The following is a 24,605-nucleotide window of genomic DNA, read 5'->3' as shown; positions in this document are numbered from 1 at the left end:
GCCTCTCCTGTGTGCCAGCCGCTGTGTTAGGGAATGGTCTGCCACTGTAGGACAGAAGCCTTCGCCTCAGTCTTTGCCTGCTTGCAGCATGAAATTCTTGGGTGCAGCTTGAGGCAGTGTAATGTAATGATTAAACTCTGGAGTCCCGCAAACCTGGGTTCAAGCCCTGGCTCTATTATAAATTAGCTTTGTGGTCTAACAGAAGTTACTTAACCACTCTGAAACCTTAGTTTCCTGATGAGATAATGGGGATAATAATAGTATGTGCTTCATAAGTAAGTTGAAATATTCAGTAAGACAAAGCATTAAAGACTTACTTAGCACAGTGCCTTACATAACTGCTCAATAAATGTTGGCTAATCTTGTTATCAAACTCATTCTCAATAAACATTGTTTTTGACACCTTATAACAAAAAGACCATAATATAACTTAGTTTTGCAAATGAGAGTCTTAATTTCTAAAGAAATAGCTAACGTCTTTTAAGTAGTAAGTGTAAAAATTACTGTATTTCTCTAGGGCAGTGATCTATCTCCAGTTTTGTTCTGTAGCAGAATCTTTTTCTCCCCACTCCCCCGCCAAAAAAAAAAAAAAAAAAGCCACTATATCAAACGTAAAAGGCAAAAGAAGATCGGGACTTCCTGGTGGCGCAGTGGTTAAGAATCCACCTGCCAATGCAGGGGACACGAGTTCGAGCCCTGGTCTGGGAAGATCCCATATGCCGCAGAGCAACTAAGCCCATGCACCACAGCTACTGAGCCTGCGCGCCACAACTACTGAGCCTGCGCTCTAGGGCCCGCGTGCCTCAACTACTGAGCCCGCGTGCTGCAACTACTGAAGCCCACGTGCCTAGAGTCCATGCTCCGCAACAAGAGAAGCCACAGCAATGAGAAGCCCGCTTTCCACAAGTGGAGAAAGCTACGTGCAGCAGCAAAGACCCAAAGCAGCCAAAAAAAAAAAAAAAGCAAAGAAGATCTATACTGACCAGGTCTTTTACCTGCTCCTCTGAGACAAGCTGATGCCCTAGAGCAGTGGTAATTTAGGAATTAATTGAGTACTCATTTTAAAATGTAGATTTCCCATGCCCAACCTCTGAGAAATAGTAGCTCTGGGTGATGACCAGGATTCTGCAGTGTTGCTATGTTGTTTCCAGCTGATTTTGCTGTTTGGGCTGAGGACCAACTACATTTTGAGAAACACTCTTAGAACATTTTTTCTTTTTTTTTTTAATAAATAAATAAATTTATTAAAAAAAAATCCTTGACCTACAAGGGAACACTTGTACACTGTTGGTAGAACGTAAATTTTAACAGCCACTATGGGAAATAGAATGGAGGTCCTCAGATATCAAAATTAGAACTACATATGATGCAGCAATCTCACTTCTTTTTTTCTTTTTTTTTTAAAGATTTATTTATTGATTCATTCATTGATTGATTGCTATGTTAGGTCTTCGTTTCTGTGCGAGGGCTTTCTCTAGTTGGGGCAAGTGGGAGCCACTCTTCATCGCGGTGCGCGGGCCTCTCATTATCGCGGCCTCTCTTGTTGCGGAGCACAGGCTCCAGACGCGCAGGCTCAGTAATTGTGGCTCACGGGCCTAGTTGCTCCGCGGCATGTGGGATCTTCCCAGACCATGGCTTGAACCCATGTCCCCTGCATTAGCAGGCAGATTCTCAACCACTGCGCCACCAGGGAAGCCCCGAAGTTGTTTTCTTAAAAGCATTAACCTTTGGGAAAGATTTATAATTTTTAGGTGTCTTTAATCCTCTTTTGATGGGAAAATCCTGAACATTTTTAAATAGATAGGGCTAGTGCTTTGTGTTACGGTCTTAATGGGGAAAAGATTTTTCAATTTATCCTCATAGTTAATATAACTTGCATTCGTCTTGTTAACTGTCTAGTATATATTTTTAGGACCTTTTCATCGTCTCTGAAAATAGGCTTTCTAAGCAGTGTTATTTCAGGTTACTATTCTAGGGCTTATTTAGGATCTCCCAAAATATAATCCCTATGCTTTTTATAATCATTTCTTTTTTTTATGACTTTTAAAAAAAATTGTTACTTTTATTTATTTATTTATGGCTGCGTTGGGTCTTTGTTGCTGCACATGGGCTTTGTGTAGTTGCGGCGAGAGGGGGCTACTCTTCATTGCGGTGCGTGGGCTTCTCATTACGATGGCTTCTTTTTGTTGCGGAGCACGGGCTCTAGGCGCACAGGCTTCAGTAGTTGTGGCACGTGGGCTCAGTAGTTGTGGCTCACGGGCTCTAGAGTGCAGGCTCAGTAGTTATGGCGCACGGGCTTAGTTGCTCTGCGGCATGTGGGATCTTCCTGGCCCGGGGCTCAAACCCGTGTCTCCTGCATTGGCAGGCGGATTTTTAACCACTGTGCCACCAGGGAATTCCCCATAATCCTTTCTTGAGAGAATTTCTTAATGGTTACATTTTGAAATTTAATTCTAGATTTAAAAAAACCCCACAAAACATGTTTCCATGGATGAGGGAAGGAACTGGGGTTAGCACATGGTTGGGAGTATATTTGAAGAGCTCACTGAGGGCAGGGACTATATCTCATGTGTGTGTGGGTTTTTTTTTTGGTATCAATGTTAAATTTCTTGATTTCCGTTGTTGTACTATGTATGAAGTTGTCCTTGCTTTTAGGAAAGACACACTGAAGTGTCTAGGGATAAAGGAATATGATATCTCTAATACAATTTTGTATAGTTTTGGAAAAATATGTGTGTGTACAGGTACACAAATATGAGCATTTTTGTGTGGTATATATAATACAGTTATACACACACACACAAAGAGGGAGAAAGAAAATAATAAAACAAATAATAATTGGTGAATCTGAGCAAAGGATATATGAAAATTCTTTGTAATGTCGGAAGCAGAAGTTGCTTCCATGGCTCCATGGCTAGAGAGAAGACAAAGCCTGTTCTGGGAGATGGATTCACCAGTTCACTCTGTTCCTTCTTTTTTCTTTTTTTGCTTCCTCTTGCTGTGATGTACATTCATTAAAGGACTCACTTTTGGAATCTTGCTGGAATTAAGTTAATATAAATCTGAAGTAGGTTCTGATAAGATGTATATGATAAGCCCTTGAACAGCCACTGTTTTTTCCATCTCTCTATCCGTATTCCCCAGAGATGCCTGTTGTTGAGTGATGAGTTGATGGTCTTGGAGGGCCTTCTGGGGAGGCGCGGTGTAGGGGGCAGCTTCGGCTCACTGTGGGGTCAAGGACACTGGTGGTGGAGGTACTGGGGATACTCATCGGTGTGTGCTGTCCTGGAGGCCGCCATTTTGACACCAAGACCTGGTCCCACTCCTCACGTGTGTTTTTTTATCTCCTGTATTTAGCACTGCATGTGGTACCTAGTGGGAATTCATTAATGATTGAATGAACGTAGTGCCATTCATAATGACTGTTAGTACTGGATTGAGAAAGTGCATTATGTCATGTATTTAGAAAATTTTCTGAAGGTGATGGGGGTCCTGAAATAGATTAGTCTTTTTCTGGATTTTTGTTCCTTATTGGTCACTACATTTTAATGAGAAGGGAGGAGATAGAAATACTAAATTGAGGCATCTTCTTAGCATAGAAGATGTACTGTAATTCATTAATTACTGTGTTTCATTAATTCTAAAATATATATATATTTTTTTCCGAAAGAGCAAGATTACCTCTGCTTTCTGTCATTTTTTAGGAGTAGTAGAGAACTGTGGACAATTTTGCTTGGAAGGTCAGCTCTGAGAGAACTGGTAAGTGGTGTGCTCTTGAATGGATTCTGTGGTTTTTTGTGTAGTTTACATTACCAAAAATACCCTTCTCTTTGAAATAGGAAGTAAACACCTTTTATTATTCCTAAAATAGGCATTATGCATTCCCCACTTCTCTTTGCTGAAATGCAGTGTGTCTTATAGCCTAGCTGTTGAAGTTTTCTAAATCTCCACTTTTCTTGGTACCTCAGTGATTCCTTTTCTGAAAAGATACCAATGCTGCTTGACTGGCTGCTGAGAGTAGGGGTACAAACACCATTTTACTACCATAGGCTAACAAAGATTCTCAGGCCTTTTCTCTGTCTCATATTGACTTGCCTTTTCTTCCTTTTCTGTTTACCTAGCTGCTTAGGTCACAGAGGCTGAGGTTTTTAGGACATTTCCAAGTATATAATCAATAAAGAACAGTTCTTCATTTGGATCCCTGAGTGTTCTGACTCTGTGAGGCTAAAGTGTTAAGATGACGTATAATTATTACTAGTGTTGTTATTGTAATTAACATAATGAATGTTAACATCATTTTTAGAGTCTTAACATTTTTTGATATGCCTTCATCTGATAATTCCACGTCTGAGAATATATTTTAAAAGAAAGAAATTGTTTTGGGCACAAAGCTGTTTACCATAGTGTTATTCATATAAATAAAGAATTATAGCCAGCTTAAATGTATCTAACATTAGAAGAATGGTAAATAAATTATGATCTAGCCACTTGATAAAATATTATGCAAGCACTAGAAAGGATGTTTATCAAGATTTTCATAATAAGGTTAAATCATTATGTTAGAATGTTAAGCAAAGAAAAGCAGGCTACAGAATTCTATATTCAAAATTATTTCAACTGTGGGGAAAAATGCATATTAGAAAGACTCAAAGGAATATGTTATCCTCAGTGTGATCCTGGAATCTGATTAAAATTGCATTTGTATAACTTCCTTCTTGTTTTCCAGAATCAGATTGAGGCAGAGCTGAATAAACATTGGCAGCGGCTGTTAGAAGGGCTTTCTTACTATAAACCTCCCAGGTATGGCTATTCTGTGGGTCTCATTTGAGTAATTCCCCTGAGGAAACTGACATAGATGAAACCACTCTCATGTAGGATTCTGTGATATTACTGGGTTAGTTAGATCAGAGGGTATATAATTTGGCTAACCAGGGAAAAAGAGTAGGGTGCATTTTTTTCTCTCTCTTGAAGAAAAGGAAATTTCTTCTGGAAATACAGTATTGTTGAATCCATTGTATAACCCTAGTATCCAGGGATGAGGATTTATTAAATACTCAATTAAGATTCCTAATACTTATTTCAGTCCATCATGTTTGTGTGAGAGACTGTCAGCACCAAATGCTAGGATATAGCAGTGAACAATGCTGACACAAAATAGCAGCTGACACGTATTTTTTGCTATGTACCAGTTACTGCTCTAAGCAGTAGACTTACGGTAAGTTATTTAATCCTCACAACAGCCCTTTGAGATAGGTACTATGTTTGTTCTTTGTTTGAATATATAGATTGTTTTTGCTCGGCAGTGGAAAAGAACAATAATAAAATAGAAAGTGGTTAAAAAAGAAGACTCTTTTATCTTAATTCCTAGTCCAGGTCCAGCTCTCATTCTATTATGCATCATAGTTCTCAAGCTGCCCTCATTTCCCTTCTACTTCTGAACACCTGTTGATTTTATTACATCTTCGCCTTCCATCTTCATTCTCTTAGTTTAGTGAAGAACTTTCTTTTTTTGATCATCTATTAACCCTTCCCCCATAATTATTTTGAAGTAACTCCCAGACATCATGTTATTTTATCTGTAAATACTTTACTATGTGTCCAGAATATATGGACTTGAAAAAAGAAGATAAACACTGTGTTATCACATGTAGGTATTTTTATTATTATTGTTTCCATTTTACAGATGGGGAAACTGAGGCACAAAGAGGTTAAGTAACTTGCCCAAGGTCACACAGCTAGTAAGTGGTAGAACCAGGATTTGAACCTGGCAGTCTTACTCCAGTGTCTGTGTTCTTAATCATCATTTTGTGTTGCCTCTTTCAGACCTTATTGTTTAACTTTATACTAGCCTTTGTGTTGTGGATTTTCTGTGAAATGTGAGAGTCTCTCTAAAAAAAAAAAAAATCCAACAACAGTATGCTTTAGTTCACAGAATGGGCATTTGTGGTTATGAATTTCTTTTTTTAAAGACAAAAGTTCCCTTTGTAGTAGCATGGGATTTAAAGTCTGACAGACTTTTTTTTTTTTTTAAACTGCAGGCTTAATTTGAATTTAACACAGATTTTTAAACATTTTAAACTTTTTTTTTAATGTCCTCTCTCTGTTCCAGGATTCAGCCCAGGGTATCATATTGCATTTAGTTGTCATGTCTCCTTAGCTGTTAGCTGTGACAGTATCTCAGTCTTTCCTCGGTTTTCATGACCTTGAATAGTTTTGAGGAAGACTGGTCAAGTATTTTGTAGTAGAATACCCTCAATTTGGAAGTCTGATTTTTGTTTTGTTTTTTCATTGTTAGATTGAGGTTGTAGGTTTTTGGAAAGAATACACTGAGGTGAAGTACCATTCTTATCACATCATGGCAGAGGATACATGTTATCCACCTGAAGTCACTGGTGATGTTAACCTTGCTCACTTGTGTAAGGTAGCATTTGCCAAGTATCTCTTCTGTAAAGTCACTCTTTTCTCTTTCCCTACTCTATGTTTTGGAAGTGAGTCACTCAGTATAGCCCGCTTGCAGTGTGTGGGCGTAGTGAAATTAAACTACCTCCTGAAGGGGGTAGCATATGTGTGTTACTGGGACTCCTTCTGTAATGAAGATTTTTCCCTTCTTCCCCATTTATTTATATATATATTTATTCATTCATTCATTTATTTAGATCATTATGGACTCATGTATTTCATACTTTGTTTATACTTTGTTCCAGCTTTGGCCGTTGGGCGTTCTTTGAGGTTTTGACGTGTCCCCATGCTTTTGTTTTCTGAGTATTTTCTTACTTTCTGGCATTACAAGATGCTCCAGGCTCATCTAGTATTTTCCCCACCCCAGCTCTAGAATCAGCCATTTCTCCAAGGAGTCCTGATACCTTTTGTTAGAGAATGGTATTAGAAATGAGGATCTGGGTGCTGGGTGTGCTCGCTGCTACTGGAATGTCATAGCTTCTAGGCCTTCTCAGTGGATATAGATAATATATGTATGTATGCTAACAGACCTGGTTTTAAAATCACCTCAACTTTTTATTAGCTGTGGGATTTTGGGTAAGTTATTTATTCTTTCTAAGTGTTGGTAATTCCATTTGTAAAATGGGGATAGTAATGTTTACCTTCCAGGATAGTTACAAGGATCAAAAATAATTAATGTAACTAAGTAGATCTACAAATAATATAGTTATAACTGTAGTTTGTAACATATACTGTATTTATTACTTAGACATAGTTTTGTGTTATAAAGTCTGTAGAGATGAACTTGTGTGTGTGTGTGTGTGTGTGTGTGTGTGCGCGCGTGCATGTGTGTGTATTTTATAGGCACCTAAAAGGCAGAAAAAGGTCTGTGGTAAAAATATCTTTAATATTTTTGTTTTCAACCCCTAGAGGGTCATTGAGAATGAGGAAATGATTCACTGTTCTTTTCATAGTCCAAATTCAGCTGAAAAAGTGAAAGCTAATAAAGATGTAGCTTCACCACTGAAGGAACTGGGTTTAAGAATCAGCAAGTTTTTGGTGAGTAAAAGTTAGCACTGGCTCTGTTTATTACCTGCAGGGTGGATATGCGTGGTTTTGTTGTTAGTGATTGTTAGTGAAAATTCAGTTTATTTCAGTTTTAAAGATTAAATTGAGCATATTATATTTCAAAAATGCCCAAGTTGCACCTCTTCTTGCTACAAGCCACAAGTCAAGTTGCCTGACCCTGTTTACTGCATATCGTAGAGTTTTCTTCAGCATACTTGGGGTGTTAGTTAAGTCACCTAGATTGTATTTAATTATGTAGCTGTTTCCTTTTCATTTTGGAAACCCAGATCATGCCTGCTGCTATATTAATGTTCTTGGTGAATAAGCACAGTTGTTTCTGACATGTAAGTTTAACTGGCATGTAAATTACATGTCAGTGGCTGCTCCTTTTTTCTCCTATTTGGGTTAAAATTATGTTGTGTGGAATCTTTTAAAATAATTTTTGTTTATTCAAGTTCCGTGTTCATTCTAGAGAACAAATCTTTAGATTGCTTTGCGTGCTCTCTGTGGTTTCTGACCTGAGGTGGCTGTTCCTCCCTTGTAACCTCTGTTTTCAGGGTCTTGATGAAGAACAGAGTGTGCAGTTACTCCAGTGTTACCTTCAAGAGGATTACAGAGGTACTCGGGACTCACTAAAGGTTTGTAGTTACGTCCAGCTCCCTTCTCCTGCCTTTATCCTTTTCCTTGTTGGTTTTAGATAATTCAGAATTTTGGTACCAGTTCTCTGCAACAGAGATAGGTGATCAGATACAGCCATTCTCAGGAAAGACTTTGTAAAGCTTTAAAAAACATATGCTTAAGTCAAGGTCTGTGCTCAGACTTGGAGGGGCCGAGAGGTCAAAGATTGACATGTTAATCATAGAATCACAGGATGTCAGAGCTGAAAAGGACCTGAGACAACATCTAGCCTTTCCAGCCCCTGAGTTTATATATGAGAAACTTGAGGCCAGAGGAGAGGGGCAGGGATTTGAGCACAGACTTGGATACACTTAGGTAAAAAAATGTATCCAGAAATGAACGGGCAGTTATAATCTTGAAGGGTAAGGTAAAGATGTTTACCTTTTTCTTTGTTAATTGATTTTGCTAATAAGATGGCTCTTTGTTCTTGTTTCTTTCAGACGGTACTGCAAGATGAGAGGCAGAGCCAGGCCTTAATCCTGAAGGTCAGTGCTAGTCACCATTTCCATTCTTTGATGTAAAATTGGGCAACAGATTCTTGACCTTGTTCTGAGCATTGCTGGCTTTTTTAAATGCAGTAGGATTAATTTGAAGTTTTAAATTTCTTTATCTTTCTTTATCTTTCTTTCTTTATCTCCCCCCACCCCCAAAGTTGTATTTTTGTTTTATGATTTTCTTTGCTGTGCAAAAGCTTGTAAGTTTAATTAGGTCCCATTGGTTTATTTTTGCTTTTATTTCTATTGCCTTGGGAGACTGACCTAAGAAAACATTGCTATGATTTATGTCAGAGAATGTTTTGCCTTTGTTCTCTTCTAGGAGTTTTATGGTATCATGTTTTATATTCAAGTCTTTAAGGCATTTTGAGTTTATTTTTGTGTATGGTGTGAGGAAATGTTGTATCTTCGACCTTGATTTACATGCGGCTGTTCAGCTTTCCCAGCACTACTTACTGAAGAGACTATCTTTTTCATTGTGTATTCTTGCCTCCTTTTTCAAAGATTAATTGACTGTAGCTGTGTGTGGGTTTATTTCTGGGCCCTCTGTTCTGTTCCATTGATCCATATGTCTGTCTTTTTTTTGGCCGCACCATATGGCATGCGGAACTTCCCTGACCAGGGGTTGAACCCACGCCCCCTCCAAGTGTGGAGTCTTAACCACTGGATCATCAGAGAAGTCCCCATATGTCTATTTTTGTGCTAATACTACGCTGTTTTGATTACTGTAGCTTTGTAGTATTGTCTGAAGTCTGGGAGGGTTATGCCTCCACCTTTGTTTTTTTTCCTCAGGATTGCTTTGGCAATTCTGGGTCTTTTATGGTTCCATATAAATTTTAGGATTATTTGTTCTAGTTCTGTGAAAAATGTCATGGGTAATTTGATAGGGATCACATTAAATCTGTAGATTGCTTTGGGTAGTCTGGCTATTTTAACAATATTAATTCTTCCAGTTCAGGAGCATGGGATATCTTTCCATTTCTTTGAATCATCTTCAATTTCCTTTATCAGTGTTTTATATTTTATAGTTCGCAGCATATAAGTTTTTCACCTCTTTGGTCAGGTTTGTTCCTAAGTTTTTTGGTGAGATTTTCTTTCTAAAAAATTTTTATTTTATTTTGGAGTATAGTTGACTTACAATGTTGTGTTAGTTTCAGGTGTACAGCAAAGTGATTCAGTTTTACATATACATGTGTCCATTCTTTTTCAGATTCTTTTCCCATATAGGTTATTACAGAATATTGAATAGAATTCCTTGTGCTATACAGTAGGTCCTTGTTGATTATCTAGATGTGATTTTAAAAGGGATTGTTTTTTTACTTTCCCTTTATGATATTTTATTGTTATTGTAAAGAAACACAGCAGGTTTCTGTATGTTAACCTTGTATCCTGCTACCTTGCTGAATTTGTTTATCAGTTCTAGTAGTTTTTGTGTGGAATCTTTAGGATTTTCTTTTTTTTTAAATTTTATTATTTTTTAAAAATTTTATTTATTTATTTATGGCTGTGTTGGGTCTTCGTTTCTGTGCGAGGGCTTTCTCTAGTTGCAGCAAGTGGGGGCCACTCTTCATCACGGTGCGCGGGCCTCTCACTATCGCGGCCTCTCTTGTTGCGGAGCACAGGCTTCAGACGCGCAGGCTCAGCAATTGTGGCTCGCGGGCCCAGTTGCTCTGCGGCATGTGGGATCTTCCCAGACCCGGGCTCGAACCTGTGTCCTCTGCATTGGCAGGCAGATTCTCAACCACTGTGCCACCAGGGAAGCCCTAGGGTTTTCTATGTATAGTATCATGTTATCTGCATGTAATGGCAATTTCACCTCTTTTCTTCCAATTTGGATACCTTTTCTTTTTCTTCTCTGATTGCTGTGGCTAGGACTTCTAATACTGTGTTGAATAGAACTGGTGAGAGTGGGCATAGGATCTCATTTTAACATGGAATTTGACCATGACTTCTGAAGTAGTTTCCTATTTGGTATTTAGTGAGAACTGGGTACATCAGTTACAAGCAATTAGGACAGATACTAATGGTATTTTTATATTTGCTTTCATGTATTTGGCCTGTCTATTTATTTATTTTAAATTATTTATTTATTTATTTATTTATTGGCTGCCTTGGGTCTTTTTTTCTTTTAATAAATTTATTTATTTATTTATTTATTTTTGGCTGTGTTGGATCTTTGTTGCTTCACGCGGGCTTTCTCTAGTCGCAGCGAGCGGGGGCTACTCTTCATTGCGGTGCGCGGGCTTCTCATTGCAGTGGCCTCTCTTGTTGTGGAGCATGGGCTCTAGGCACGCAGGCTTCAGTAGTCGTGGCTCGTGGGCTCTAGAGTGCAGGCTCAGTAGTTGTGGCGCACAGGCTTAGTTGCTCCGTGGCATGTGGGATCTTCCAGGACCAGGGTTCGAACCTGTGTCCCCTGCATTGGCAGGCGGATCCTTAACCACTGCGCCACCAGGGAAGCCTTGCATTGGGTCTTAGTTGTGGCACGTGGGCTCTCTAGTGGCTTGTGGGCTTCAGAGCGTGTGGGCTCTGTAGTTGCAGCACGTGGGCTTAGTTGCCCCGTGGCATGTGGGATCTTAGTTCCCTGACCAGGGATCGAACTGGCGTCCCCTACATTGCAAGGTGGATTCTTAACCACTGGACCACCAGGGAAGTACCTGGCCTGTCAGTTTATAGCATTGGGTATTACTTGAACGCCCAACTGAGAAATCATGTTAGAAAACTTGTTTATATCATTAAATAATTCCTTTTATCTTGTATAACTTTACTTGTATCCTAGTTCATGAAGGTTTTTTGCTTTCATTTGGCCTAACACTGTTTCCATTTCTGTGATTGTTTATACAGATCTAACTTTTCCATTCACATCTTTTTTTTTTTTTTAATTTATTTTTGTCTGCATTAGGTCTTCATTGTTGTGCGTGGGCTTTCTCTAGTTGCTGCGAGCAGGGGCTACTCTGTTGCAGTGCGTGGGCTTCTCATTGCAGTAGCTTCTCTTTGTTGTTGCGGAGCACGGGCTCTCTGCGTGTGGGCTTCAGTAGTTGTGGCGTGCGGGCTTCAGTAGTTTGCGCTCGCGGGCTCTAGAGCGCAGGCTCAGTAGTTGTAGCACACTGGCTTAGTTGCTCCGCAGCATGTGGGATCTTCCCAGACCAGGGCTCGAACCCGTGTCCCTGGCATTGGCAGGTGGATTCTTAACCACTGCGCCACCAGGGAAGTCCCCCATTCACATCTTTAAGTGATTTTTTAATCAATAAATTTAAAATTGAATGTCTTCTATGCAAAGGTGAGTAACTGATTTTGAATCTTTGGGTTCTTCCCAGATTGCAGATTATTACTATGAAGAAAGAACCTGTATTCTTCGTTGTGTCTTACACCTTCTCACTTATTTCCAAGATGAAAGACACCCCTATAGGGTAAGCCCATTTAGTCCTCTTGTTTCTCTTTACCCTGTAAAATTCAGTCCTTTTTATAATTTATTCATATTTCTGTTCATTTGAATATTTACCTTTTACTCAAGATATAAGTTACTGTTTTGGATTTTTTTTTTAAGGTTGAATATGCAGACTGTGTTGATAAATTGGAGAAGGAACTAGTTACAAAATATAGACAGCAATTTGAAGAGCTTTATAAAACTGAAGCACCAACATGGGAGACACATGGAAACCTCATGGTATGTGGTTATTGGGCCCTCCTGTAATGCTCAGGAGAATTGTATATCTGCTCATAGAGCTCTAGGTTAAATTATTTATTCACCTATGAACTTAAAACATTTATAAATTATCATTCTTTAGAACAGTTTAAACATGTGATATGAATCAAAACATTGACTTTAACTAATGGTATTTAATTTGGACCTTCCCCTTGACTTTGTCTCTCAAGTTAATTTATTTTTTTTCTTACCTGAAGTATTCTCTTAGTGGTTAATAAAACTCTAAACCCAAGATTTCACCTTCTTTATTATCATTATCTATTAAGTGTGTGACACTAGTCTAATTGTTTTATCCTAAATCTTAAACCAATGTGCATTTATAGATTTATAGATTAGAACATGACCTTTTTTGTTTTGAAATAATTATTATTATTACGTTTATTAAAATAATTCAACCAAAATACAGACAGTAGCTATTTAAAATATTTAGTAGAAGAAAAGAGCTCACTTGTAATAGCAACAAAAGCATAAATTTCTCAGGAATAAGCTTACTATAATCCAAAATCTAAATGAAGGGAACTTTAAAATGCTAAAAGGATATAAACAGTCATAATCAAATGGAAAGACATGGCGCCTTCTTGAAAATAAAGACTCAGCACCAAGTGTCAGTCCTTCTTATTTTAACCTATAAATTTACCGTGATCCTAGAAAAAATACTAACAAGTATTTGCTTTGCCTTTTATTTTGAAACTAGACAAGCTAGTTCTAAAATTCATTTGAAAAATAAATAAGAATAGCCAGGAAGTTTTTCAGAAAGGAAGATAAGCTTTATTAGATAATAAGACTAAAATAATTTAAAGCATGGCATTGGTACATGAATAAATAGAGTGATGAATAGCACATAGTAGAAAGTCTAGTGTAGACCAAATGCTGATAGGGAATTAGTGTATGATAAAGGTGGCATTTTGAATTAATGGGGAAATGTTGGGTTATTCAATAAATGATGTTGGAACTACTGGGTAGCCATCTGGAGAAAAATCAAACTGTATCTCTATCTCATTCCTTCTACCAGAAGAAAATCAGAGAGATATCAATGATATAAATTTTTAAAATTCAACTATAAAAATACTAGAAGACACATGGGAGGTAGTTTTGTTTTTATTTTTTTGGATTGGAGAAGACTTTTTAAAGTAAAACACAGGACTTCCCTGGCCGTCCAGTGGTTAAGACTCCGCGCTTCCACTGCATGGGGCACAGGTTCCATCCCTGGCCGGGGAACTAAGATCCCTGGTCGGAGCACTAAGTGCCGTGTGGCCAAAATAGGTAAATAAATAAAACTAAAGTAAAACTCAGAAGCCATAAAAGAGAAAAGAAAAGATAAACCCAGCAACATCAAATCAAAAACTTTTACAAAGCAAAAAACCAAAAATAGTGCTATAAGCAAAGTCAAAAGACAAACTCATAGCATAAAGGGTTCTTGAAATAGAACGCCTGTAAGTCAATAAGCAAAACCGAACAGAAAAACAGGCAAATGAAATACATATTTACATGACAACACTCACATCCAAGGGATGGGATAATGGGCACTTATACTTTGCTGTTTGAATTTGTATACTTTTTAATGGAAAACATTATGACAATATCTAAAAATTGAAAAGCACATATTTCTTGACCTAGTAGTTCCACTTTAAGAGTTTATCCTATAGATACATTCACACTTACGTGAAATGACTGTGTAAATGACAAATCTGTAGCATCCCTCAGCTTTATTCAGGTATAATTTACATCCAGTAAAATTCATTTATTTTAAGTGAACAGTTTGAATTTGGCAGTTGTATATAGTTATATGCAGTAACCACCTTCATGATCAATATATATTGATAGAACATTTCTGTCTATCCAGTAGGTTTGCAGTTAGTCTGTGACCCCTGGCCCCCAGCAAACTACTAGTCGGGATGAATGAATGTGTGTGGCATATTATTGGAAGGAAAGACAAAAACCTCTAACAGTGGTTGCCTCTGGGGATAGATTTGGATGACTGGGCAATAGGAATTGTAGGGAGGGTTACTTTTTCTTTTTATCTTATTTTTATACATGTTTTACCTAATAAAAATAACTCGAAGGATTTAAATGTGTTTTAAAATCTGACTTTATTTCTCTCCCATTTTTCTTCATTGATTGTGCAGACTGAGCGCCAGGTGTCTCGCTGGTTTGTTCAGTGCCTTCGGGAGCAATCCATGCTGCTAGAAATTATTTTCCTTTATTATGCATACTTTGAGATGGCACCTACGGACCTATTGGTATTAACCAAGATGTTTAAAGAGCAAGGATTTGGTAGTAGGCAGACTAACAGGCACCTGGTAGATGAGACCATGGATCCTTTTGTGGATCGGATTGGGTAAGTCTGAATTGAGGTCTTAGAACTTGTACAATGTTTAGAGTTTAGAGCATTGATATTAGCGTGGTCCTGTGAATGGGTGAAGGGAGGGGCTAGGTGTACTTTTCACTTAATGGGTGGGGAAATAGATGGGTGTACTACCATGTTCTAGGTCATTCAGGGAGTGAAGACTTGGATTGAGAGGGATATCTTTTCTCAAAATAAGTATCACATTCTATTCTTTTACTTACTGTTTTCATCTAAGAGTTCATCCTTTCATTCTACAAAAAATTCGTTGAGCAACTGTTGTAGACCAGGCACTGTGCAAATGCTAAGCAGACAGTGATAAATAGGGGAGATGTATTTATTCCCTGCCCTCTTTGACGTCATAGTCTATGTACTTTGAATTTTATGGAAATGGGTATATCCACATTTTGAGGCCTGTTTCGTCTGTGAACAAAAGTACACACTTGACGGACTTCCCTCATGGCGCAGTGGTTAAGAATCCACCTGCCAATAGAGGGGACACGGGTTCAAGCCGTGCTCCAGGAAGATCCCACATGCCCATGGAGCAACTAAACCCATGCACCACAACTACTGAGCCTGCACGCCACAACTACTGAAGCCCACGCGCCTAGAGCCCGTGCCCTGCAATAAGAGAAGCGACCGCAATGAGAAGCCCGCGCACCACAACGAAGAGTAGCCCTAGCCGCCGCTTGCCGCAACTAGAGAAAGCCCGTGAGCAGCAACGAAGACCCAACACAGCCAAAAATAAATAAATAAATAAATAATATATTAAAAAAAAAATACACACTTGACCATTGAGACATTTGATCTGGCCTAGATGTAATTGGTGGCTGTAGAAACCTTTAGTACTAGATCTGTGCTTTGAAGGCAGAAACCACATGAGCCTACCAAGCATTTAAAATATGGCTGATGGACTTCCCTGATGGTCCAGTGATTAAGATTTTGCGCTTCCACTTCAGAGGGTGCAGGTTTGATCCCTGGTTGGGGAGCTAAGATCCCACATGCTGCGCGATGTGGCCAAAATAAATAAATAATAAATAAAAACTAAAAAATAAAATAAGACTGGTCATGGGAATTCCCTGGTGGTCCAGTGGTTAGGACTCTGCGCTTTCACTGCTGAGGGCCTGGGTTTTTTTTTTTTTTTTTTTTTTTTTTTTAAAGTTCTATAGATGGATGATGGGGATGGTTGCACAACAATGTGAGGTTTTTTTGTTTTTGGGTTTTTTATTTTATTTATTTATTTATTTATTTATTTTTGGCTGTGTTGGGTCTTCGTTGCTGCATGTGGGCTTTCTCTAGTTGCGGCGAGCGGGGGCTACTCTTCGTTGCGGTGCGCGGGCTTCTCATTGCGGTGGCTTCTGTTGTTATGGAGCATGGGCTCTAGGCGGGCGGGCTTCAGTAGTTGTGGCTCACGGGCTCTAGAGCACAGGCTCAGTAGTTGTGGCGCACGGGCTCAGTTGCTCCGCGGCATGTGGGATCTTCCGGGACCAGGGCTCGAACCCGTGTCCCCTGCATTGGCAGGCACATTCTTTTTTTTTTTTTTTTTTTTTTTTTGGCAGGCACATTCTTAACCACTGAGTCACCAGGGAAGTCCCAGGGCCTGGGTTTAATCCCTGGTCGGGGAACTAAGATTCCACAAGCCGAGTGGTGCAGCCAAAAAATAAAAAATAAAATATGGCTGGTCAAATTGAGATGTGCTGGAAGTGTAAAATACATGTTGGATTTAGAAGTCTTAGTATGAAAAAAGAATGTAAAATAACTCAACCTTTTTGACATTCAAGTGTCTTACATTTCACCTTAGTCTCCATTGAGGTTCAGAGTAGCATGTATGACACCATGATATTTTTCTTTCCAGCTACTTTAGTGCCCTTATCCTGGTGGAAGGCATGGATATTGAATCCTTGCATAAGTGTGCTTTGGATGACAGAAGAGAACTGCACCAGTTTGCCCAGGACGGGCTTATTTGTCAGGTGAACTTGGAGCAGCCTCTTAATTTTTTCAGATGGTTTGTAGTTAGTAGTAAGTTTTTAACCACTCAACTATACTGCCACATAAAATTTTCCTTATTGTGGATTTGTGGTTCTACATTGTTAAGAAGTTAATTGGATCTGGAAGAAGTCTCAGATTTGTTAGTTATTTTCACAGAGGTGAGAGTTGGATCTGTGAGACCAAGTAGAGTGACTCAGGGAGATGATATAAGGACAAAAGAGGCCCAAGGACAGAACCTTGGCCATTGTCTGCGTTTATGGAGCCTGTGAAAGAAGAGGAAAGGGGAAGAACATGAGATGGGATGGTCAGAAAGATAGAAAAAGAGGAGAGATCTGAGAAAGTTCTAGAAGGATCAGGGAAATTTTCTAAGGAGTCTCTATTTGAACATGTATTTTATAATCTTAATAGTACTTAAAATCAGAGAAAACTGGGGGTAAAGGGAAGAGTAATTGAGGGGTCTAGTAACGAAGTGGCTGTGGCTTGGGAAGAGTAAAATGTCAGAATGGGAGAGAGGGGCCACTGAGGATGAATGGAAGACTTATTAAGCATGGTGAAGGATCCTCTGGAAGGGTCTTGACCCTTTCTGTTAAGTGACACAGATGTTGTTTTCTCTTTTCATTAGGATATGGACCGTTTGATGTTGACCTTCGGGGACATTCCACATCACACCCCAGTGCTTTTGGCTTGGGCTCTCCTCCGTCACACCCTGAATCCAGAAGAGACAAGCAGTGTTGTCCGGAAGATAGGTGGCACAGCCATCCAGCTGAATGTATTTCAGTATTTGACCCAACTACTCCGCTCACTGGCCAGTGGGGGAAATGATGTGAGGCTCGGGCTATTGGTGTTTGAGCATGAGAGTGGGCAAAGAGCGGGGCAGAAGCTCATTAATGAGTCATGATAATAATAATAGTAATTGGCAAGGACGTGGATAATGATAATAGTTTTGTAACTAACCTTTATAGAGCATTTACTGTGACAGACGTGCTCGGCACTTTCTGTACAATATCTTGTTTCATCCTTAAAATACTTCTGTGCACTAGGGCTTATCATCCTATTTTACACATTAGGAAATTGAGACTGAGGGAGATGGAATTTGCCCACAGAAACAATAAATTGGCAGTAAATGGTGGATACAGTTTGAACTATGTCTGACTCTTTGCCAGTATGTTATGCTGCGCCATTTAGTATCTCTTAGAAGATAGCTTTGGTCATAATGACTGGAGAAATCTTTTTGGGGGGCTTATTCATTCAACTGTACAGGATGAATTAGAAATTCTCTTGAGTCTTGTGTTGGGACTTAATTTGAGTGACACAGTTTAATCAGCTTGTTTTGACATGCTAAAGGAAACCTCAGCCAACTTGTTGTCACTGGTTGATTTATCTCGGTGACAGTTCAGGCAGCTGCATCATTCATACCAACACATAGAGACTCTATCCTTTTTGTAGGCTGGAGGTGGTTTTCTTCCCCACAAAAACTTTGATCATTTTGAAAATGGTTCCTTTTTGATGTTATTCTTGACTATGTTGTCATATTTATGGTTCCTGCTTTCTCTTTTCTCCCTTTGTCTTCCTGATCTTGGGACCAAATTAGGAATTACGAAGCCTCAGGTTCTCTTCCCATTTGTTTACAGAGACTATATTAATGTGATGGGATTGTGCTGAGTCTAGAAAAGAGTGGTGTCACTCAGAATTACCCACTGACTCCTTTGTCATTACAGTGTACCACTAGCACCGCGTGTATGTGTGTCTATGGACTCCTTTCTTTTGTTCTGACCTCGCTGGAGCTGCACACACTGGGCAATCAGCAGGTCAGTTTCTGGCTTTCTTGAGACTGTCTACACTGCCGCGCTTTGCAATCATCTTCCTAAGATACCCCTTTGAAGCTGATATAACACAGACCCATTTACTTCAAGTATGATTTGTTTATTGTTGTTTTCCACTTATTATATTATAAAAATGATGCATATTAATGATTAAAAAATTAGAAAGTGCTGATAAAAAGAAAAAACTATAATCCCACCTTGCAGGATAACATATGTTAACATTTTGATGTGTTCCCTTCCAAATATAAAAATATAATAATTCCCTAGGAATGGAATCACAATGTATATACTGTTTTGTAACCTATTTTTTTTACTCTGTAGTGCATGTGTCCCAAACAGCTGTGGATGCTAATACTCTTGTGCAATATTTTTTTAAAATGAAATATTTCAAAGTTATTCCAAAGGAGACGAAAATTGTCTAATGATCCCATCACCAGCTTCCAAATTATCAATGCACAGCTGATCTTATTCATTTCTGCCCCTTTCCTCCTTGGTTATTTTGAAGCAAATCCCAGACATCATTTAGTAAATATGAATATTTTAGTAAAATTTCACAACCATTCTCATATCTAAAAAAAAAAACTTCAAATAATCAAGGCAGGGTTCAAATTTCTAATTATAAATGTCATAAGTTTATCATAAGTTTGTATCAGGATCTAAATAAATAAGATCTGTACATTATTGGTTGATAAGTCTGTCAAATTTCTTTTAGTCTGTAGTTGTGCTGTCCACTATGGTAACCACAAGACATATCATTGTCTAGATCCATTAGTTCCTTAGGAGTTACGGAATGGCACTATTCTGACTCTATTATCTTTCCTCTTTTGTTTACTGGTTGGAACATTGCTATAAAAAAGAAATTTGTTTCACCGTATATACAAATATCAAATCATTATCTTGTGCACCTGAAACTAATATAATGTTATATTTCAATTATTTCTCAATTAAAAAAAAGAAATTCTTTCTCGTTAACTATTTGATACTCTGGTATAGAGTACTGTACACGCTTCTTCTCCTGTATTCACCGCTTTTCCCTAGCATCCTTAGTAGCATCCCAAGTTGGCTACTGAGGTTTTTTTATTTTTTACATGGCATTGTGAACTCATGGATTTAAACATATTAGCTGTGTTTTAATTCATTGCAGTCATTATTCTTTTTTCATTTTTTGTTTGTTTGTTGTTTTTCTGCAGTTAGTATTCTTAGGCTCAGGTTGCCCCATCTTTGGCCAGTAAGAGCTTTTTCAGATTAGCTTCTGAATCTGTTTGACATTTCCCTTACACATTTTGATAGCTCTATTGCTTTCTGATACGACAAAATCTTGCAGAATTATCTTAGAAGATTCTTGCCCCAGACCTGGAATCTGCCATTTCTCCAAGGAGCCCTGGTTCCTTTCAGTGGGAAATGATATTTGGGGAGTTCTTTATAACTAAGTCATTGTATTCATTTATGATGAGTGACTTATTTTGGAAATTGAAGAAATTGATTAAGTTGATGAAAATGAATATTTCTTATCATTGGAGAGAAAAGAAATTGGTGTTAATTGAAAGACTCAATTTCCAAAGCTCTAGGAGCATAGAACAAGCTTTGCATCCTTTGCCAAAATTCTGGTCACATTTGGACCCTACTATATGCCTGGAGTATTGGTGTTAACATTTTGGGGTTACAGGTGTCCTAGTACTTGGAATTTTTTCAATAAATCATTTCATAAGCCTTCACTAGATTCCCAGTGTGTGCCAAACTCTGTGCCAGGTGCTGGGGATGAAAAATTTAAAAAGGCGTTATTCTTGACCTCTAGGAGCATAGTTTAGCTGAATCTAGTAGTACCTCACATTAACATGGCATTTTAAACTTGACAGTTCATTTTCTCGTACATTATCTCATTTAATCCTTATGACAAAACTGTGAAGCAGATAATAGTTTCACCATTTTAGAATTTGAAGTTCAGAAAGGTTAATTTGCCTAACATCATACAACAGATTAAGATTACATCCCTTACTTTTTAATCCCAGAATTCTTTCTGACATACTATATGAAGGTATTATTCATGTTTTTATTTTAACAGAATACAGTTAAAAAAAGATGGACTGGTTCAACTAGGGAAAATAAGCATTTTCTTCTTCCCTCCCCAACAGGATGTAATCGACACAGCATGTGAAGTCCTGGCAGACCCTTCTCTTCCAGAACTGTTCTGGGGAACAGTAAGTATGTCAGAGGGAGCCATGCTATGGTATTCTCTGTAGCAGAAGAATTTATTAAACACTTACGTTGTGATAGGTCTTATACTAAGCTTTTAAGTCTATTTTCTCATATAATCTATACAAAAATCTATGGATTGGGTAGTATTATTATCGTCACCATTTTGCGTGTGAGGAAATGTGATGCTCGGAGATGTGAAGTGATTTGCCCAAGCTAGTCACAACTAGACAATCAAGATCAAGATCTAGTTCTGTCTGACTTGAGTCCCTAGTCCACATTATTAACCAGTGTGTTGTCTCTCCTACCCATCAACTCTTTTTTTACATTGAGAGTCTCAGGCACCAGTAGTGCTATAACTCCTAAACGTACCACTGGGCGATTGTAATTGTGTCTTAAGAAATTTCAGAATATTGTAACAGGTTTAGAGTAAGAATATGGCTTTGGAGAGAACAGTTTCTCACCAGTACTTAGTCTTACCATTAACAGCCTCAAGCCTCAAGGTCCAGCTGATGAATAAATGTTTTCCCTTAAACTGTGGCCTGACTGATTTGCCTGTATATCTTATCCTCTTTTTCCTGAGATGCTGTCCAGTCTTATAGAATCAGTGTTCCAGGGAGAAGCCGGTGGGAAACAAAATTCAGATTGAGGATATGTTGCTCGTGTGTGTGGTGCTATCTGCTGACATGTTGTGGGTGCTTTTCACGTTAGTGGAAACAGGTCATGCACAGGTGAATGGTGTTTTCCTATGGAGAGGACGGCAGAGGTCACTGGAGGCAGCAATAGTCTCTCCTCAGGTCCTGACTCAATCAGTTGTTGATAGCCTTTTTCAGTGGAAACGTGGAAGTCTTAAATTATTAGAGAGGAATGATGTCTACCTAAAGGAAAGGATTAATTTTACTTTCCCTTATGATTGCTGGGCAGTTCAGAGATGTGTTAATCCATGGATAATGTGAAGGTCGGTGACTTCTACCCTTCCATCATAGGAGCCAACCTCTGGTCTTGGGATCATTCTGGACAGTGTATGTGGAATGTTTCCCCATCTCCTCTCCCCACTCCTGCAATTGCTACAAGCCCTCGTATCAGGGAAGTCTACTGCCAAGAAGGTAGGTTGTTCAGTTAGATGCCTAAAATAGAGTAGGAGATGTTTTTTAGGATCCTTTTTGCTTTCCACATTGAAATTTCATTGCCATGGCAAGAATTAGTCTGAGGTTGAATGAAAAATGCCAAAGATAGTGCATCAGTTCTATAAAATTAAATTTAAATCTTTTTATTAAGTACCTGTTGTAGGTATTGTGGGAGTGAGACAAAATGTGAAGTCCCTTAGTATCTAGATGGAAGAGAGTAAGGGGTCTAAGAAATAAGTAATAAAGCCAGGTGGTATGTAACTAATGTCATCTGAGTGGTAAAGACCATACTGTTCAGGAGAGGCAACTCTCTGTGGAGTGAGGGGGGCCTTGACTTGGGTGTTAAAGAATAATAAGGATTTGACAAGGAGTGCAGGGGCAAGTCTAAGAAAAGTCACAGGGATGGGTTTGTAAGAAGTTTGAGAGTCAGCACAGTCTGGCTGGCCACACAGTCTGGCTAAAAGAGCAGAAAAGCAGATGGGAAAGACCCCTTAAATGTCCCCCTGGTAAATGTGTGGCTGAGTTTTTTTTTCCTGTGTGTTGGCAGGTGTATAGTTTCTTGGATAAGATGTCTTTCTACAATGAACTTTATAAGCACAAGCCCCATGATGTGATCTCCCATGAAGATGGAACTCTCTGGCGGAGGCAAACACCCAAACTTCTTTACCCTCTTGGTAAGATAGGCAGACCCTGGTTCAGTTGTCTCTTTTCCATGGCCTCTGTGTGGACCTTACTGCTGTTTTAATATTTCACATGGGTGCCTTTAAAGCAGGTCCTTCTCCTCTCCACTGTGCTTGTTGATTTGCTGATAAATTATTAGTTAGTTTCTCACTTTTTTCCATCATTAGATTGTTTTACTTCAAAAATAATGCATGTTCATTATAACAAGGGAAACAATGCAGAGATACATTTTAAAAAGCTAATCTCTCTTCAGACCTGTCTCCATCAGATGATTAACGTTAAGAGTTTGGTGTGTGTCCTTTTGCACATTTCTGTGTTCTCTCACAAATTCATTCTGCGAACTGATTTTATTACATGTGGATCTGACTCATTCTTTTTAGTAACTATGTAATTATTCTTGATGTCCCATAATTTTTTATCTTTTCCCTTCCAGAGGACATTTAGGCTGTGTCAGGTTTTTGCCACTATAAACAGTGCTGCTTTGGGGACATATACCTTTATATACTAGTGCTTTTATTTTTAGTATATAGAATCCCCAAAGTGGGATTGTGGGTAAAAGGGTATATACAATAAAATTTTAAAATGCATGTCCACTGACAGATGAAATGGATTTTTAAAAATGTGGTATATATAAGTGAGACATCAAGTCTTCCTAAGAGCCAAAATGTGGAATATTATTCAGCCTGAAAGAGAACAGGAATTCTGACACATGCTATAACACGGGTGAACCTTGAAGGCATGATGCTAAATGAAATAAGACAGTCCCAAAAGAACAAACACTGTTCCACTCATATGAGGTACTTAGAGTAGTCAGATTTACAGAGACAGAAAGTAGAATGGTGGTCACAGGGGCTGAGGGATGGGGTAATGGAGAATTATTGGTTAATGGGTATAGAATTTCAGTCTTGCAAGATGAAAACAGTTCTTTGGGTGGATGGTAGTGATGGTCGCATTACCATGTGAATGTACTTAACGCCACTGGACTGAACACTTAAAAATGGTTAAAATGGTATATTTTATGTATTTTTTTACCACAATTTTAAAAAAATAATAAAAAGTTTTGAATGGTAATGTCAAATTAAGTTGTAGAAAAATGTTGTAGCAATTTCCTTTCCTACTGGCAGTGTCTAAGAGTAACAGCCTTACTGTCCTAATCTCGGCATCATTACCGACTTACCCAGTCACCCAGGCACCTACTGTCCCATAAGGTGGTCTTCCTATAGTCATCATTTGAGTGGAGAACCACTCTGCACTCAGCTGTTTTTCAGACACATGGAAAGAGTCACTTCCCCAATGACAAGAGAGGGGTTTTGTTTTTCTTTTTCTTTTTAATGGAAAAAGCTGTAGCAGTGTTGGATACTAGGAATAGAAACTATGCATCTCTGTGTGATTAAATATTGCTGTCTGTAATAGGAGTCACCTCTTCCTATTAGACTAATTTCTCTCTCTCCCTTCCTTAGGGGGTCAGACCAACCTTCGCATACCTCAAGGCACAGTGGGCCAAGTAATGTTGGACGATAGGACCTACCTGGTACGCTGGGAATACTCTTATAGCAGCTGGACCCTCTTCACCTGTGAGATTGAAATGCTGCTTCATGTTGTTTCCACTGCAGGTGAGGTCAGCTTTGGGAGACATCTCTGTGGGAAGAAAAATGGACATGCTTAGAGGATTTGGAAGATAGAGAATTTCAAGATAAGATTCAGAACCTTCCAGATTAGCATAATTTGTTCATCTGGGTCTCAGAGACTGTTCAGTGATCTTTTTTTTTTTGGCTGCGTTGGGTCTTCGCTGCTGTGCGCGGGCCCTCTCCAGCTGCGGCGAGCGGGGGCCACTCCTCGCTGCAGTGCGCAGGCTTCTCATTGCGGTGGCCTCTCCCGCTGCGGAGCACAGGCTCCAGGCACGCAGGCTTCAGCAGTTGCAGCACTCAGGCTTAGTAGTTGTGGCTTGCGGGCTCCAGAGCACAAGCTCAGCAGCTGTGGCGCATGGGCCCAGTCGCTCCACGGCATGTGGGATCCTTCCGGACCAGGGCTTGAACCCGCGTCCCCTGCATTGGCAGGTGGACTCCC

The 24,605-nt window shown here is 39.0% G+C and overlaps 1 protein-coding gene across 5 annotated transcripts in view; it reads left to right on the top strand.

The window, feature by feature from the left end:
- The window catches only part of NUP188 (nucleoporin 188), a gene marked incomplete at its 5' end in the record, with an annotated part of 44,523 nt that overhangs the window by 2,811 nt on the left and 17,107 nt on the right, over positions 1 to 24,605 (top strand). For all 5 annotated transcript variants that reach the window (XM_082468269.1, XM_082468267.1, XM_082468266.1 and 2 more), the window contains 15 exons: positions 3,705 to 3,759; positions 4,727 to 4,800; positions 7,413 to 7,497; positions 8,064 to 8,144; positions 8,625 to 8,669; positions 11,993 to 12,085; positions 12,223 to 12,342; positions 14,508 to 14,719; positions 16,581 to 16,695; positions 17,337 to 17,537; positions 18,433 to 18,522; positions 20,670 to 20,735; positions 21,717 to 21,836; positions 22,405 to 22,531; positions 23,999 to 24,151. In XM_082468269.1, the coding sequence (XP_082324395.1) occupies positions 3,705 to 3,759; positions 4,727 to 4,800; positions 7,413 to 7,497; positions 8,064 to 8,144; positions 8,625 to 8,669; positions 11,993 to 12,085; positions 12,223 to 12,342; positions 14,508 to 14,719; positions 16,581 to 16,695; positions 17,337 to 17,537; positions 18,433 to 18,522; positions 20,670 to 20,735; positions 21,717 to 21,836; positions 22,405 to 22,531; positions 23,999 to 24,151 (1,637 nt within the window). The remainder of the gene's footprint in view (positions 1 to 3,704; positions 3,760 to 4,726; positions 4,801 to 7,412; positions 7,498 to 8,063; positions 8,145 to 8,624; positions 8,670 to 11,992; positions 12,086 to 12,222; positions 12,343 to 14,507; positions 14,720 to 16,580; positions 16,696 to 17,336; positions 17,538 to 18,432; positions 18,523 to 20,669; positions 20,736 to 21,716; positions 21,837 to 22,404; positions 22,532 to 23,998; positions 24,152 to 24,605) is intronic.

This window comes from Balaenoptera physalus, assembly GCF_965194825.1.
Source record: "Balaenoptera physalus genome assembly, chromosome: 7".
NCBI lineage: Eukaryota > Metazoa > Chordata > Mammalia > Artiodactyla > Balaenopteridae > Balaenoptera > Balaenoptera physalus.
Note: the sequence above shows the minus strand (reverse complement) of the source record. Positions and strands in the feature narration are given on the sequence as shown.